Genomic DNA, 18,317 nt, shown 5'->3' with positions numbered 1-18,317 from the left:
AATTTGGAAAAGATGCTGTCTAATGTCATTTCTTGAAATTAATGTCTCCTTTAGATATTATTTCTATTATTTCATGGCAACTTTAGCATTAAAAGAGGCTATCAGCAGTATGTGCTTGGCACGGACTCATGGATTGGCTGTGGGAAGATTTAAGTCAAACCTAACGCCAGAGTGAGTCGAGATATTCTGCCTAATGTTACTGGACAACAAATTGAGAGTTTGCAGTTTCACAAGTTGTAGTTTCTTGAGCAGCTGTCTGCAGAGCTCATTTTCTTTGAGCTTTATAAGGCAGGTTGATTTGGTGTGTTTGTGTGGTTTTAATCTTGTTCTGTCATTACCTATTTACTCCTCATTATGGCTTTTTGAGCAGATACTCCCAAGCCTCTGTGTTTATCTTTCTCCCTATGTGTATTTCAATAAAAATGTCATTATTTGAAATCATTGATGCTGCTGGTTAAAGATACTGAATTCCATCATCTATTGTCCTGTAAAATGATCCATTAAAGATAAAACTGCAGACACTTGATAAAGGTTCTTTCCTAGGAGCAAGGAGCTCTGATCCATGAGCGATGTTATCTCCAGAGCAAGTGTTTGTGTTTTCGATGCAAAGGAGTCACAGCAGAAGGGGACAGATGAGGGAGGCCAGCGCTTTTCCTTTCCACATGGTGATCTTGAGAAGTGAAACTGGGTGCTTAAAGCAAATTCACTGTTGGATAACCTCTGATATGGATGAGAAGGAGAGAGGGAGTTGATTTCTGTCTTTCAACAAACTGGGAGGGAGGGAAGGAAGAAGGGCTGTTAAACATGGGGGAAAATAAAAGTGAGAAAAAGAGAGCTGACCGTGAAGGGTATGGAGCTGGCAGTGATCATGCTATTGATGAAGGAGCAATCCATTAATTTTGTTGAAATTTGTTTTTTTCAGACAGGCTGCAAAACTGGCTTAAAAAAGAAAAGTGGAAAAACTACTGTGGTTGCTCTGAGCTTTACTTTGACGCTGCTAGGAGGTGTTGTATTACAACTATTCTACTGTATAGAAAAATTAGACTTCAGAAGCAGGGTACGAACTTTGGGTTTTTGCAGATGAGGGACTACTTGGTGTGTGGTGGTGGTTTGTAATGGCTTCTGTTGGGTGATATATATTCTTGATAGACTAAAGAGTTTTCTTTGGAGGCATTGCTGCTGTCACTGGGGCTAAAGATGTTGAAGGTCAGGGTTCAGATTACGCATTTATGGACACACTTTGTCTTATGGAGATTGAAATAATAGCTTTTTATTCTGCCTGTCACCACTGAGAGTGGGTTGGCATTTGAATCTTCAGAGGGTCAATATTCTTGGCACAACTAAATCTGCTTCGAAGACAGATAACTAACCCCCAGCTTGACACATGGTCTTAGGCATTTTAAATGTGCTGTTCTCTTTTCGTTTCTGTTCCTTATTTCAGTAATTATAGCATGTTAAACTGTGTGGGCCCTGTTTGGCCAGACCTTGTGCAGGCACTGTGAAATTAACTTTCCTGCCTTCTAACATGAGTCAGACCACAGTGACATTTCCAGAGCCTTGCAGTTGAACCTCCTGCCCATGGTGTGCAATCTCCAGTAGAGAAGGGGTGCATGAGATTTAGTAATCTAATCACCGCTTAATTCCTCTGGGTTGTTGCAAGGGGAGGCCGAGTCGCTGGCATGCGGGGAGCAGCGGAGGCAAGGTGCTGTACCGATCAAAAACTTTGCACGTGTGTGTCACAGCTGTAGCAAGGGAAGGTCTTGGGAGCTTGGTGGGAAGGTCGAACTAGGGGAAGGGATGGTTGGTGCTCTGCAGAAGCTAATGGATTGCTTCAGGTGCAAACAGTTCCTCTTAAAAGGAGCGAAACCGGTGGAAAGAGCATCAGCAGGCCGGGAATTGCCTGAGGCAGCAGTGCTTTGTTGTGGATAACATTTTTAATAGCTTTCAGTGGCCAAGAATAAGACAAAATTAAATCGTCTTCCCTCTCCACCCACCACCAAAGAGGCAGCATGGAGAACAGGATCTAAGCTAGCCTGGAAAGCCCCCGAAGACTACCTGATGCTAGAAACAGTGTCATTGCAGTAGCGAGTTCCCTATTATGTCATTTTATGGTGGCCTCTGAACTGGTCCCCGTATCCCAGGATGGCCTGTCTGTTCTTTTATACTGACACACTCATTTAATTCTTAACTCACAAGACATTTGCTTATTTATTTTCATTGTTCCTGATAATAATTCTAAGCCATTAGAGGGGAAAATTGTATTCAAAAATGCTGTTTCACACTTTATTTGTTTGATGATTTAGAGCGATAGAAAATAGCACATTTGCTAGCTTTTATAGTCTGATAATTATCCGCATCCATCAAGCCATTCCAGGGGAATAAACAAAACACCAAGAAAATTACACTATTAATGACGTCCTTTATGGCAAATAGGAAGGATCTTTCTTTTGTATTAAGGATAAAAAGGGGACCATCCAGTTAAACTTATTCCTTGTCAACAAAAGAAAGCTACCGCTTTATGGAAATGCTAATGTAACATGTTTGTAGCTTTGGGGCAAAGAACTTCTAGTCTGTGATCCTGCAGCTTGGTAGTTAAAATCAGAATCCCATTTTTTCAGGATACTTTAGAACTCTTGAAAATTATCCTGAAGCAGTTATCAGATATGCTGGAATTAGATTTTGTGAAACAACTTTGGAAGCTGAAAGTCTCTTACTTAAAACAGTAAGTTCTAGATTTCTCCAAGTGATACTTAATCTGTTTCAGGGGACTTCTTGCTCCTCTTTCAGTAAAAAGACAAGGAAAAGGTAATTTAAAGTGATCAGTATATTACCCTGAAGTCAACAATCTGCAAGTAAGATGACATTTGAGTCATCCAGCTATAATTTCTTTATTTTGAGACTTTCTTTTCCTCCTCCCAGGAATCTTGTGTCTTCTGGCAAAGCAGCAACACCTTATTCATGCTATAATCCAACAAATTGTTGAGTGGCGGGTTTGGGGGTTAAATTTGGCACTCTGCTTCAGTCAACTACTGGAAGGCTGGCTCAGGAAGGTGCTTACTAGGGAACAGTCTCTTGTTTGCCAGCCCAATTTCTTTGGAGGTGTAGCAAACTCCCAGCAGTTGCTTGTTTAGCACTGTTCATGGAGACTTTCAGCAGGGAATCTCGCTGAAGCAGGAGGGACAGATTCTGCTCTTGGGTTAGTGACTTCAGGTTAGTGTTTTTGACACTGTTGTGTTTCTCGCTGGCTGTTGCAGATGTCTTCTCTGAAGCAGTAGTCGTCTATAAAAAGCTTGTTCTTACTAAAGCTGTTAAAATAGCTTATGCATCACTTCTCTTTTAGTTTTGTGGCTGCTTGGGATGATGGAAAATCCTTGCTCCATCTCCTGCTGTGGTTTAAAGAAGCATCCTTTCAAGGCTGAGTCGAAGTTAGGCCTGTTTTCCTCCTAATTCAGTTCTACACAGGCAGTGGGATGTCACAAACTGCTCCTGTTGACCCCGGTGAAGTATTGGGGAGCTGTCAGACTGATTTTTTCTTCTAGTTACAGCCCAGGTCAAGATCTTTAATGGATATTGTGGTCTCTTTTGGCCAACTGATCTAAAAATCCCCGTGTTTTTTATTTGCTTGTTCTCAGGTGCTTTTTCTTCTCTTCCCATGTCTCAGTGGTGGAGTACATTTATGCTGTGATCTAAATGGGACAGAAAAGGGAAGTAGCTTTACGTGCAATCTGGTAGGGTTTTTTTGTTTTTGTTTTTTTAAGATTTTGATAGGGTTTTGGCAGGGAGCGTTTGTTTTAGAGCAAACCAACTACCTCTGGTATTGGGGCTGAGATGCTAAAGGAAGAAGAACCATTACTATTTGGCTAAAAAAAGAAAGCTTGAAGTATTCAAAATGGTGCATGTAGAAAAGGAAATTTACATTGTAAATGCTTTATCATGCGTAATTTTGGCAGCTGTCTCTGGAATTAAAGATATTTTGCTGTTGATCCAAGCCCCAACCTGTGGGCACAAGAGGGATGGTAACAAATCGTATTGAAAGACAGCGTTCTGTCAGCTCCTTCTATCAAGGATTTTATCCCTAATAAGTGCCTGGCCATTTTTCATGGTGAAAGCAGGAGGATGATACCGTAAGGTCGTACACAAAAGCCAGGCCTTTATGGATGTATATATGCTCAATTACAGTATCCCTTTGATTGCAGCAATTTCTAATCTTTCCATGTCACCTCCATTGTTGTTCTACCTTATAATCAATCATTTTATGTCTGATCATGTAGCGCTAGCTAGCTCAATCTGTGCCATACTCGCAGAAGCCTTCTGTTTCCCTCGCTGGTCTTAAATAGCAGCCCAAATTCTTTCTTTATTGCCTATGTCTATGTAAATCAGACAGATTTGTGAGTATAACTTAAAGCAGAATCTGACCTACTTTTAATGCTCTTCTGGAGTTAATTTTGTGAATTCCCAAGAATGAATCTATAAGGATATGTAGGCTTTACTTTCTAAAAGACTGGTCCAAACAAAAAAGTTGATTTTTGAAATAGGAACCAGCTGTTACTCTGCGAGTCTGTTCTGTCGTAGGGTATTTTGACTTGTATATTATTACATACAGTTCTTTCTTCTAAGCTGGAAATTCCTTCTGTCTTGCTGGTATGTATCCAAGCAAGTCCTTTCTCTTTGCCTCTCCACAGACCATTCTTTAAAACTCAGCTTGGCTTCTTGCAGTCTGCAGTTTCAGATAACACAATAACCATGTTCCAATGTATTAAACTTTTAACATCCTCAAGATTCAATTAATCTTATCTTTACAACTCCCAATTACAGGCACTAATTAAGTGAAGGTTGCATTGTAGACTGGGGATATTACATTAATCATCATCAGCCTTGTAGCCATAAATTAGTTCTTTCCCAATCCTTCAGCATTTTTCCCAGAAGGAATGGAATGTCTCATTTCCCTGTTTTAAGGGACATTAATCCCACAAAGGAGCTTTGGATCGGGATTAGTTTTATCACATTTATGTAAGTGATGAATGGTCTTTGTAAAATGAAAACTACTGGCTTTGTCCAAGACAAATGAAATTGAATTTTTTTTGATAATTATGCAATTTAAGGCACTGTCAAACTTTGGTCAGAGGATGTTGGGAGCACGTTACCATATTTATTATTTTATAAGATTAGGTGCTACATAGTGTTTTCCTTTAGATTTTTTTAAGCCATCAGTTTAAATCGGCTTAACATCTAAATCTTGAAGCATCCTCTGTATGATTTCTTTCCTTTGTTATCCTTTCTAACCTGCCAGATCACAGTAGGTGTATTTACTTTGATTTCAGACAAAAAGAATATGGGAAGTGACTTCTCTGTATTTTTCCTTACATTGTAGATAAACTTTTGACTTATAAATTGAGAAGTCTGAGCAAGGGAACTTGCTGAAAATCCTCTAAGATTGGGTGTATTTTCAGAGATCCTGCCATAAGCAGAGCAATGCTATCTACCTGTTGTTGAGATTGTCCAGTTGCCTTACTACAATATCCTGTTTTCAGCTTGTTATAATGAGAGGTGGTGATTTTTGACATCTTGAAAATAACAAAATAAAGTGTTCTTCATTACTCATACTGATCAAAAGTTAAAGCTGGTAATAAATGTCATTCTCACAAATGACATTTTGCAAAATTTTATGCGATTTTGACCAAAAATAATATCAAAGAGCCACATTTAATTTGACGTAGTATGTAAAAAGTAAGTTACAAAATTCCACTGACATTATTATGTGTCATCCTGTTAAAACAGTTGCCTCATTATGTCTTGAACCTGTAAAGTCTTAAACACCTCATTCTTACCTTTGTGAATACTGAGATAGTATAACTCAAAAGCAGTAAGGTAAGTCACAATTTATGAAAAAAAGCCCAGCCATTTGAAACTTTTCTCGTTTCTGTTAAAAAAGGTCAGACATGGCACCATTTCTGTAATCACCAGGAGCGTTTTTTGAGATTTTTTTTTTTTAAGTTGCTATTCTGAAAGCTATTACCGCACTTGTTCCTACCCTTTTAAAAAATTTCTTTCACTGTTTTTAGGTTGGAATATGTTATTATATTTCTTATGTATTAACTTTTTCCTAGGTATGCCATACCTCCAGAACATGGCAAGAGATTGGAACGGCTGGCAAAAGGTGAGCTTTGCTTCCTCCCTTGTTAGTGTTGTTTGGACAAATGCATGGGTACATCCTTAGTGAAACACGAGGCATTTGAGAGGAGAATCCCACCCTTGATGGTAACTGGACACCCTGTAAGCTGCCACCCACCCTCGGTGAGAGCAGGGAGCACAGAGTCCGGCGCTCCCTCTTTGGCACTTGTGCTGATTTCCAGTTGGTAACGCTGGAAGCTTCAGGGAAGATGATTGACTGCAGAAATGCGTATTTTTTAATTTGTTGATGTTGTGTTAGTTGGTTTTTTTGTTGTTGCTATTTCCATGCACTTGCAAATGTTCTAAGAGCTGCCCAGCTAAAAAAAGCTCCTGCCCCAAAATAATTGACTCAAAATCTACATGTTTCATCTTCAGTTTTAATGATTTAAATCTGTTGTTGAAGTTAGTGCAGCAGAAGCAGGCAGGAAAGTCTAGGAGACTGTATTCTGATGCAAAACAAAAATGTCTGATACAGTTCTTGCAGAAGGTAGACATTCATAGGATTGAAATTTCTTGGTGACCGGCTGACGTTCCATTGACTGTTTCATACTTCAGTAGAAAGGGGAGAGTGTTAAAGGGAGCGATCAATTGTGCAGCATAAATGTAGAAGAAACGGACGTAAACTTCCTAGGGCATGACAGTATTGTTTTCCTGGGTGCTAAAAGCCATGAACACTAAATAGAAGTAATATCGAAAGTTACTGCTTGAAAGCGCTGCATTTACTGCTTCAGGTCAGTACAATTTAGGTGAGTCATTTGTCAGGTTTTATAAAAGTTACCATTTCATCTATTGAAAAGCCAGTAAATTCAAACAATGCACATTATATAGAATCTGGAATATCACACCAGATTCTGAAGTAAGCAATGTTGCATAAGTCTCTTGCTGTTTGTCACTTATTTCTACTGATGGTCAAGTTTTGAGGCTTATTCATGGTTGGCAATGTGGAAACCAGAGCAAATTCCCAATGATCTGGTTTTTATTTTGAGCCTGGTTTTTGCTTTTGCTTTGTAGCTTATGAAAGTTGGAGTTGGGAGGCGTTTTGAAATGGCAGTGAAGCAGTACCACTTCCTAGGCATTCTCCCTATCTTGTGTGTCAGTGGTCTATACTGTGAAGAAGTTCAGTATGGAGAAATGAGTGTGCAATTAATATGGAAAATGAATAGCTGAGCTGTAAATGGGCTCACTGGGAGAGTTGTGGAGCCCATGGAGAGAATGTTAATGTGTTGCCATGTTATTGGTGCTAATCACTTAAAATGTGCTTCTTTATTAGTAGCTTTAATGAGAGCCACTTAAACTGTGCATTAAAAAGAGGAACTGCAGAGAGGGACGACAGACTGGGTAGCAGGCAGTCATAATTTTAATTGAAAAGCTTTTAGTAAAAAAAATATAAGAAAACCAGGAATCCAGTAATCCATTGCACTTTCTGATACCCCTTCCATTATGTCCCATCAATTAGTTTTGTTTTCAGAGCTTGGGTTATTTTTTTCCCAAATGGTGGTGTTTTTTTAATCCCTGCAAGCCGTAATTTGTTGATTGAATCACCTACTTGCAGTGGAATGCGCAGTCTTGAACACAACGCTGTTACATTGGTAAGTCCAAAAAGATAAAGGGCAGGAGACCAGAGAGCTGACAAATTTGAGTAGTCTTATTTTAGGGAGACGTTTAATGAGACAGCTGAACTGATCTAATAGCCAAAAGGCAAAGTCTCTCTATTTCCCCTGCTCCTGGCTGTGTATGGGTTTTTCCCCCGCTTCTGGTAGTTCTGTGATTTGCACGACTCTTTGCTGAGCTGAATCAACCTAGTAAATGGTCAAAAAGTTCTTCACTTTTTTTTTGTTAGGTTAGTTTTGGGATGGTTTATCCAGTTGAATTGCCTCAGTGAGGAGTTTGATGAACACTAGAGCAAATGTAAGGGAGTTACGGTGGCAGAATTCTTGCTTGTTTGCAAAGAACAGTTAGGCTGGCTCTGCTTCGTTACTGGATGGTACCTTGAATTTCTGGTGTTCCCCATCAGAATTCCCTCTGCGGGGTTGCAGAGAAACTAGCATAAAATGGTCATTTTTGTTCTGCAGTACAAAACTTGGAGTAGAAGAACTGAGCATATTAACATGTGTCTGGCTGATGTTTTGGGGAGGGAAGTGCTGACATCAAAGGGTTTATAAAGCCTTTAGCTCAATTTTAGTATTATTAATTACTGTGACTGGTTTTAATGACCCAGTTTGGATCTTGTAGCTGTGTTTGAACTTAAACTTCATATACTAAGAGATTCTGTCTGTGTGGGATCATACTGTCTGCCGGACTCATGGGTGACTGCTGTGGCCAGTGAATGAGTGGCCCTCTTGCTGTATTACATTGTAATGGAGGTGGATATGTTTTGTTTAATTTCTTTCTTCAGACTGTACATTAACATTCGCATGCTTTTCTTTCTTTCTTTCTTTAGGGTGGTATGTAGGGCAGAATGGTCTGGAATCTTATGGGTTGTCTTACTTTCCCAGGTATATAAGATAGATGCCCGTAAGAGAAGGTATAAATAGGGCATAGCAGTATTTGGAGTAGACCGTGCATGCTTGTGAGTTTTGCTTTATCCGTGTTCCGAAGAAAGGTGGCTCAGGGGATAGGATGCTTGCCAAAACGTGGGAGCCCCAGGTTCTGTTTTTTACTCTGCCAGGGTTTTACTGAGATTTTGCCCAAGTTGTTTATTCCCAGATGCATAAGAATATTTAGATGCTAAATCTCAACTTGAGTGGAATTTGGACTTATGTGCCTCAGTGTGCAAGTTTTTGTCACAACATTCATGTAGTACTTGTAAACAAAGAGGAGTGTCCTAATTTCTGATGTCTTCAGTTGTATATCTACTGCTTTGATCGGTATAAAGTATTTAGGCAGGTTTTCATTTCCTTAGCTTGTCTCTGCTAAATAATGGTGTGATATAATACTCCTGTAGTGATACTCCCCTTTTTAATGTCTCTACAGGATTTTTTCCAGGAAGCTCTCAGGGATGCGATGCTTTCCTCCGTCACAAGATGACTCTTATTTCGCCCTCAATCTTGAAGAAGTACGGCATTCCTTTTGACCGGGTACGTACGAAGATGCTTTGGAGACACTAGCAAGTTCTTGAGGTGCACAAAACACCGCACCCACCTTAGGAAAGCAATTCAGTGCAAGCAGCTGGGGAGCGGATTGCTTGATTTCTAAATGCATTATGATGCTAAATGTATCTTATCAGTTTAAATCCAGTGGCTGCTTATAAATGAGGATTTGTGGTTTGGCTAAGCCACTTTTCATAAAGTACTTTTAAAACTGTTCACTAGAACTAGCTAAAGCATTGTCAGTTTGTCAGTCAGGGAGTGTCTCCAGCTAGAGAAAGGTGATAGAGATGCAATGACTTATCAATAGGCAGCATAACCCATTGGTGATTCGTGGGATGCAGACTTAGGTTTTGTGCCAGATGCAGTAGGAACCCCCAGCTGGAGTTAGACATGCCGGTTCTCTGTTGTATAAGCATTCTTTGTGGACTAAGCTTTGCCAGTAAGGATCCATGAATCCCTTAAGTCCTTTTACTTGAAACACAGGGTCGTATTTATTTGGTATGATTGCTTTAATATGCTTATTCTTAAAAGTTTTCTAGAAAGAAGGAAATCTCCTCAGCCAAACGTGCTTACCAAGGATTTAGTATCTGGGCAGAATCAGTCAGGCTACTACTGCTACTGCGCGTTATCTGCATGCAGAGCTCTTGTCCTGCCAGAACAGTTAAGGACAATGTTTGAAGCTGTGACTCTGCCTGGGTGAGGGGTGGGAGAAGGGGGATTGAGGTTGAGGTAGCAGGACTGTAACTCCAGTGGAGAATATCAAAGAATGCTAGATTCAAACTGATTTGGTCCTTCCCCATTCCCTTTGCGTCATCAGCTCTAGGTGTTTTGCTAGAGTTAGTGCACCTGAGACAAAAATGTAGCACCTCTTTGATGAGCCTACTGATTCTTTGAGACGGAAAAAAAAAAATCTTGGCTCTTTTATAGCATAAAAACTATGAATTCATTCGATTTACTGCTCCAGAGACTGTTTCATTTTTCCTGGTGGAAGGCTGTGATGAATGAAATTTGAAGTGTCATCATCTGGCTTGTCAGATGAGCTTGCTGTCAGTGCAGGGGAGACGCGTGAAGCAATGTGGTGCTTATGGTTCAACATCAGCAGCTAGACCTGACCTAGTTTGCACATGATGGTCGATATTAAATTGTTCATAGAGATCAACAAACCATTTTTCTTGTAATCTATCCGTGGAACCTAATTCCCAGGTATGAAAACATGGATATCTGCTACACATGACTGAAAATAATAATGAAAATACCTAATTGTGGGATTAGAATTTTTTTTTTTTGGTAAGGATATTCACTTTACAAGTTTTGGGAGAGTAGATGGGTGGATTGGAATATGATGGTGATAGTTAATGCATAGCCATCCCTCGTGGGAGTGACTTTTGATAGGCAGTTAAAATGTTCTGTATCCCAACCACATTCAGAAAAGAGTACAAAATCTGTAGTCAGAGTGATCTGAAAATCTGTCTGTGCCTTCTCCTTATTTAATGGCCTGAATGGGACTTATTTGGTAAAGTAAAAAGAGTTTTCCTTCTGCTTCTGTATCAGTTGAATGCTGTATCTTTCTTCTTGTGGTGTTTTCCCTATGAAGTTGTGCAGCCAGAAGCCATAGGGGATATAATAATTTCATGAACAGAGCCTAAAAAGTGATCCCTGCTTATCTAAAGATGATGCTGAAAATACTAATAAAAAGGGACCTCTTTGTACATACTAGGCGCTCTAAGTGAGGTTTGCTCTGCGATCCTCCAGTGACATGCTGCTCCTGCAGAATGGAGGAGGGTAGGAAATGGGAATTAGTTTCTGGCTCTTCATTCAAGCAGTATATTTGGGCAGTACTCTTGTCTCTGAGTTCAGAATGTAAAGGAAATCTTAAACCAATATTTGTGCAGGACTCCAAATGTTTGAATTTTGTAGATGGGCATGTTTTCCTCTAGTGTAATATATTTTTATGTGTTTGCTTTTCCATGTATCTGAGGAAAGTCACATTGACTAGTAATTATATACTAAGTGATTTCTGATCAATAACCAAGCCAAAATAGCAAGAGAGTTTGTAAAACGGCAGTAGAGGAAAGCTTTCTTTCCAAATTTATCCTAAATCAGCTTTACTAGGCTATATAATAATAGGGATAGCACACAAAATGGCTTAAATTAGGGTGCTTTTAATTTGTTGCCTGGTAAAGAGACTTTTCCGCTTAGCTAGGCTTCCTTCCCACTATGAACCTTTTGATTTGTGACATGAGGGTTATTTGCAGATTCCTGCCTAGCATCTCTTCCATACTAAGTATGTACAGAAACCCTTAAAATAAGGGCTGCCTGTCCTGAGCTAAGAATCGGATGTTGTCTCAGAATTTTTTTCAGAAGCAGGAGAGACCAGGGTACATATAGGGGACAATATTATTTTCAAAACCAAGCTTCATTTTTTATAGAAAGGGGAATTATTAACATCCTAAGTGAAGAAATATAACTCCTAATGCTGACTTTCAGAATGTGGGGGGGAAATTATGCTTTCTGTGATAGCTTCTTTCTTCTCTATGGCACGCTCTGGAAGGACATTTTAAATGTAAAAGGGAGGAGATCTCTTTGGTCTGAGCAGCCTAAATCTGAATAACTCCTATCCTGAAATAGTAGCTTTTGAAGGAGGATCACTATTTTTCAGGGACCGTGAACATGTGTCATTTTCTTTAGAAACAGAGATAGGACCCCTTCATCTATATTCTTGGCAGACTTCAATGGAGTGAATAGGCACGCATTTATAAATCTCTGTAATGGTATTTACTTCTGGAAAAAAGAAAGGCAGATCAATACTAGGGCTTTTTAATAATTAAAAATGTGTATTTCTGTAATCTCCTATTGATTTCTCCATTTATTCTGCAAGAGCTTGCAGAAGTCAGTAAATTTAGGGCTTTCTCCGTGAGTGGCAGTTTGTGCTGGCTTTCCTTCAATAGTTATTACTTTTCTGCATGGCCTATCCATCATCTTGAGTGCTTTCTAATTTATTGTAGGGATAATGTTGACAGCAGTGACATGGAGGACATAGACTGTGGGCTTGAAATGAAGACACCAGGATGTAGATTTCCTGACAGAAACATAATCTTTCCGTCTTCTGAAGTTAGCAATCTCCCGCTCCGCTTTGATTTATGGAAGGGCTGGGTGGGAGAGCGCTCCACGAAGCTGGGTGCAGGCCTCTCATCCGGAAATACTGCAAGAGCTTCTTGCCTTATGATACAAGCTTTTATTCTTTTATTCTTTTTCTTTTATCCTGATAATGTTAATAGCAGTGGCAAGTTTAGGTGCTGGTCCAGCCTAGGGGGTGAGCTTCAGTTAATTTACCTTTTGTTATTTGGGCCCATTCTTGCGTTAAGAGTCATAAGTTCTTTGAATTCGCTGTAGGCTCTAGCGGGCTCTGCTGTGAGTTACTACCGATGGGAAATAATCCAAGTGTAGTTGTTTGTCGGGTGACTGCTTGTTATGAAAGGTTTGTCAGCACTTCTGGGTTAAAAAGACTAGGAAAGAGGCAAAATTTGACTTTGCCTGATCTGTAAGAGGGAGGTGCTGTCATGTGCTTCTGTAAGCCGGAGAGCTGGAACTGGAAGGATTGCTGTAAGAGCACTGTATCGCTGCCAGTTATTTTTATGATATATGCTAGTACTCTAACAATCAGATTACTCTTTCCCCAACATCGTCTCCTCTCCGTAAGTTTTAAAAAGAGGCTTTTCTAGAAGAGGCAGGAATTGATTAGCTTGATTACAGCTATCATCTGCAGAGTTTTTAAACTTATTCAACCTCCTTACGTGAATAATGTCCATAGTGCTTACTGCTGTTTTAATTATACTTAAGTAGAAAAACCGTGGGCTGTAATTTTTAGGTTACTTGATTTACAGGTGAACAAATGGGAATAAGACTTAATATGTAAGGGTAGGGAGGTACATACAGTGAAAGGTAGCACCCTGCGACTGAGAGCACGTGTTAGGGAGGGAAATCCGGTTTACCTGGGTCCGCTAACCTGGTGGTGGGAATACACATTTGGACTTGCCATCAGCTAAAGTGATCATGATCTAAAGATTTGTTGGTCTTTTGGGATGCTGCAGCCTGGGACCCTGTTTGTAAATGCAGCCTGCGAGTCGGAGAAGAATTCAGACCTTTTGACCGCTTCCGTCCTTTGCACTGTCTTTTTCTCCGTGATAGAATTACTGCAGTATTTCTGCAATTACAGGAAATGGATCTAACTTTAGCCAAGAGTTGGCAACGTCTTTTCAGTGAGTTTTGTTGGTTTTTTAATAGGTCTCTGTTCTCAAACTGCTATGTCAACTGATCTGCAGGGTATCTCTTCCTATTATTTTTGTTTTTCAGATCACCCAGGAAGCTGGAGAATTTATGATTACATTTCCTTATGGTTACCATGCTGGCTTCAATCACGGCTTCAACTGTGCTGAGTCTACCAACTTTGCCACTTTGCGGTGGATCGACTACGGAAAAATGGCAACCCAAGTAGGTGTCTGTTTGGATGAGGAGTTGCTTAAAACCACTAGCTGGTTAAATACAAACATGTGAGTGGGAGACTTGCCTTTTAGAACAAAACTGAAAATGCCATTGCTCTGAGAACGTGCTCTCTCAGCTAGTGATTGCAACTGAAGTCATACATTTGAGTTTGTTCTGGAATTAAAGGACCAATAAGAAAAATCTAAAGCTTCAAGAGGCCTCAGATCAGTTTTACGTGTCTTAAATTTAAAAACAGTTAAGAAAACTTGATTCGAAAATTTTAAAAATCATGTTTGTCTGCTGTGACCTTGTATACCAGGTTTATCTGTAGCAAATGGTCATGGTTATACACCCCAGAAAATGAGGTTTATCATGTAAATTCTGACAGACCCTTAACTACAGCAGTGCCAGCAGGCACCACTCTAATATTAAAAGCAATTTTGGACTCAGCCATGTGTTCACAAACAAGTGACATTTGGGAAGTGCAGTTTTAGATTGAGCCTCCATGCTTACATTGTTAAGCAGCGTAGCGTGAAATTACTGAACAAGCAGCACAGAGAGCTCTGAGCAGATCTGGGGAGAGAAAGTTGAAGTGTGGAAGGAGACGCCCAATTTATTTCCATTGCACTCAGTGACACTTGTCTGTTCTCAGATTCCCTTTTAATACTACCTAAACCATGCATTGCATACATGTTAATTAACCCTTTGATACCTTAGTAGCAGCTTCCAGATGAGGTATGAATGCTGTTACACTGTAAGGGCAAAAGGTTTGCTTAAATCCCATTTGAAGTTAAACAGGGACTTAATGAAATATCAGCTGACTGTGTACACTCAAGCTACCTGCACATTTGCAGAGAGAGAATTTGTGGAGAGAGAAATCCTGGAATATGTGTTTTCTTTTTCTTTTTCTTTTTTTTTTTCCCCTTGTTAACTACCTCAGGTTTACTAAATTTAAAAAATGGCTATATTGATTTCTCTGCTCTCAGGCACAATTAGATTATACTTGCCTACATCAGAGCAGTTTTTGCTCATGTCATGTTCTCATTTATAAAGTTCTCATCTATAGAGTTCTTGGAAACTCTTGACCGGGTGGCACGCTGCAAGTACATGCTGTTACTTCATTGGATCTGGTTGCCTTTCCTCAGGTTAGCAACAGGGCTATCTTGTCCTACCGATACTCAGGAGACTGGTGACAAGCCGAGGTTCAAAATTAGTCAGTTGTAACGTTGTCCTGAACATTATTCTGGGGATTAGATTTGGATTCTGCTCTACCCAGACCTATGAGTACAATGATATATGTCAATGGCAGAGAGTAAGAGAGCGCTCACAGAGGAAGGTAACGGCTTACCTTAGAAAAACACAGATAGAGCAGTGCTAATTGCCTGCCGGAGAGATGAAATGTTCTGTTAACCACAATGGAACCTGCCTAGACTGTAAAAATACATTATAACTGAAGTGAAGTTTAATGATCAGCGTCTTAGAAACTGGTTCTGCTGTAATTGTAGAACAAGCATCAGCGTTAGCAGAAAATCAACACTTCAGCAATGGCTGCAGAGTTGTGCAGGGAACTAGTTGCGGATAAATGTATCTTGTATCTGTGCAAACCTGTGGCAAGGATGAACAGATGCTTAAAAATGCATTTGGAAATTGGGTTAGTGAGCAGTCAAGTGAATAAACTAGTTGTCCTGCTCAGTTCAAAGCTTTTTAAGAACCCAGTGGAGAGGTTTTGGAGTCTCTTTCAGAACTGCTTAGGAGAGCTGGTATAAAAGACCTGGAAGGGTATGATTATGTGTCTAATGGTAACCTAGGGAGTGGTAACAAGCATCACATCTTTAGATGCGAGTTGTAACCATGTCTGACAAGTAGCCTGCTACCATATCAGCATCCTGACCGAAAGGTCTCTTCCTAGCTAAGCACAGAGCTTAGCTTCCTAGCTAAGCTTCTAGCTAAGCACAGAGCCAATGCACAGAGATAAATTTGTGTCTTCATCTGTGTCAGATGCCTCCTGTATCTGTCCCAGGCTCAGGTGGGAAATCTGATAGCTGATGATTTTTGGCGTATAGGTTACCACAAATGTTCAGCAGTATTCTCCGATTTTTCCTGTAGGTTTGCCCTGGTCTTGTTTCAGCTTTTTAGTCGTAACAGGGGCTTGGCTCTGAAGTCTGATTTGCTCATCTTTCTGGTGATTGCTTCTCTGGCCTCAGTGCTCAGTACTGATATGTGACGGACAAGATTTGTGTCACCTCTCATGATGTCAGTAAATCCTCAGGACTGGTTGCTCTCTGGTCTTAGTAAAAGTCAGTCTTTTAAGATTGAGAGGAAGGGTATAACATTCTCCTTTACTTCATGTCGCTAATTATATGGTGGTGCACCACTGGGAAATAGCTATCTTGCCTACAGCTGGAGATCGTGCCCGGAAGTATAAGAATTAACAGCTCTTTAACTGTTATCCCATTTACTGTCGATGTAAATGCCTCCATCTGTCCTCAAGGAACCTTGCGTTGCTACTGACTTCTTCCCATCAAGGTGACTTTGAGACCAACCACAGTTTGCCTGTTCCACTTAATCTATGTGAAAAGCTGTGGCTGAATAGCACATCTGGCTGTTACTTGTCTATGAGTGGGAGAGAGACCTTCAGTTAATCTTAGGGCTTCCGTAGATAGTCCTGGGGTGCTGTCACTAGGTCTTTCCAAATACTTAATGGTAATCCATTTCAGCACTCCTTGCTATGATGCATGGGGAGGTCAAACTCTGGCAGGAAATGCTGTTAAGGCAGTCCTATCTGACTAACATGGGTATCAGTCTGTTACAGTGTGCCAAGTAAAACATAGATCCAGAATAAATGAGTTGAAGGGTTTTTCTTAGCGTTTGGGACTGACACAATATTCCAGGAGTCAGTCTGTAATCTGAATTCTCTGCAGTAGACCTTAGCATTACTGATTTAAAGAATTCAGCGGAGTAGAGATGGTTTTATTTTCATATGTTGTGGTTAATGTTTACCTGCAAAAGCTGAGCCTAAAAAATACAGAGAAATATTTTGCTTCCTACTTCCATCATTGGAGTTCTTCAGGCATTAGTCTTCCATCCTTTTTCATGTTTTTTTTTCTGTTCGGTTGTCAAAGAAGGCCTGATGAATGGAAGGCAGTGAATGATAATTTTCATTCCCTACCATTACTTTTTTTTTTCTTTTAATTTTGCAGTTCTTTCTGCATTGCTGCTGCTTTGCTTTACTCTGTTTCTGAAACTTCTTGGATGCACCCATCAATAGACTTCTGGGAGGATCTTGCTTAGTCCAAACATAGCCAATAACCCTTTTAAAGCCTTTTAAAGTCAAGTGTTTTAGTAAAGGGTCCCTCCTGAAGTCAGAGTGGCCTATAAGTACCCCCTATTCAAAAAGGCACTTTCAGTGTGTAATTTTATAAGAAATTTAAGTTTACCACACAGGTCAGCTTTTCTATTTCTTTTGCAAACCGGACTGGAAATAAGTGGATAAGAGGGGAACAATTTCTTGCACTTTCCTTTATATTAATAGCAGGCACTCCTGAATGATAACATCTGTGTTACTATAGGTTGACATTTTCCTGCGTTCTTTTTATCTCCTGTTTACTCCAGAGATAGTGCTGGAATTATCTATCTCAGTATAAAATGGGGTCAAGTTGCCCTGCCTGCCCAAATCCTGCATTTTGTTCTGAAATAAGTAGCCTGCATCTCATCCGAGCTAAGACCTCCGCTCCAGCGCTGTTCAGTCCCGCTCTGCTGCTTAGTCATTTCTCTGGGGAGAAGGGGAAGGCGATAACTCTTCTGCTTTTCCTCTGCCCCAGGTTTTACAGGTTTATAGAGGTGTCTTCAGGAAAGGTGCCTTTTAGATGTCAGAGTATGTCTTTTACATAGCTTACTGCTTCTGAACCCTCTGCTGCCATTTTTTTTGTGCATGTAATATTGGAATAATGTATCTCAAACGTACATTTTAAGTATTCATAATTTAAAGGTTTTCTGGCATATAATTTTGCTTGTAAAATTGAAGCTTTCTTCTTTTTATTCTTCAGATGCTGGTAGGTTTTCTCTTAAAAGATGTGCTTATTTTCCAAGAAATAAAATTCATGGCATTTTGGCAGAAGTTGTTTGACAGTACTGTAAAATTTCTCTCTCAAATGGGGGAAATCAGAATTGTGTTTTTGCATTACTCTATATGTATGCCTTGACTGACTCTAGCTAGATACCTTTAAAACTTAGACTACTTAAACAAAAAAAGAAAAAAAAATCTTTGTAGTATGGAATAGCAATTCTTGAGTTTCTTTTTGCCGGACAGATTCAAAACTCAGCATTGCTGGGTTGGTATGTGGCCTACCCCTTCCAGATGTGCTGCCCTTGAAAAAGGGCCATGTGAGCCACTGTCATCTCAAATCCAGAATGAGTTATAAACTGTTCAGGACCTGATTCACCAAGCAAACAGGATGTCAGCAGTGACTCCAGGCAGCTCGCTGCTCAGTGCGTCCAAACACCGAGAGCATGGAAAGGGCAAGGATCTGTTTCAAAAGACTGGGCTTATTTATACTACTGAGCCTAATTTAGCTT

At 40.0% G+C, this 18,317-nt stretch overlaps 1 protein-coding gene across 2 annotated transcripts in view; it reads left to right on the top strand.

Moving 5' to 3' along the window:
- The window catches only part of KDM4B (lysine demethylase 4B), a 93,909-nt gene that overhangs the window by 30,441 nt on the left and 45,151 nt on the right, over positions 1 to 18,317 (top strand). For both annotated transcript variants that reach the window (XM_064497559.1, XM_026105934.2), the window contains exons 6-8: positions 6,108 to 6,157; positions 9,145 to 9,248; positions 13,614 to 13,751. In XM_064497559.1, coding sequence (XP_064353629.1) covers positions 6,108 to 6,157; positions 9,145 to 9,248; positions 13,614 to 13,751 — 292 coding nt within the window. The remainder of the gene's footprint in view (positions 1 to 6,107; positions 6,158 to 9,144; positions 9,249 to 13,613; positions 13,752 to 18,317) is intronic.

The sequence above is a fragment of the Dromaius novaehollandiae genome, chromosome 25 (assembly GCF_036370855.1).
Source record: "Dromaius novaehollandiae isolate bDroNov1 chromosome 25, bDroNov1.hap1, whole genome shotgun sequence".
Lineage (NCBI taxonomy): Eukaryota > Metazoa > Chordata > Aves > Casuariiformes > Dromaiidae > Dromaius > Dromaius novaehollandiae.
The sequence above is the reverse complement of the archived record's forward strand: the minus strand, read 5'-3'. Positions and strand labels throughout refer to the sequence as shown.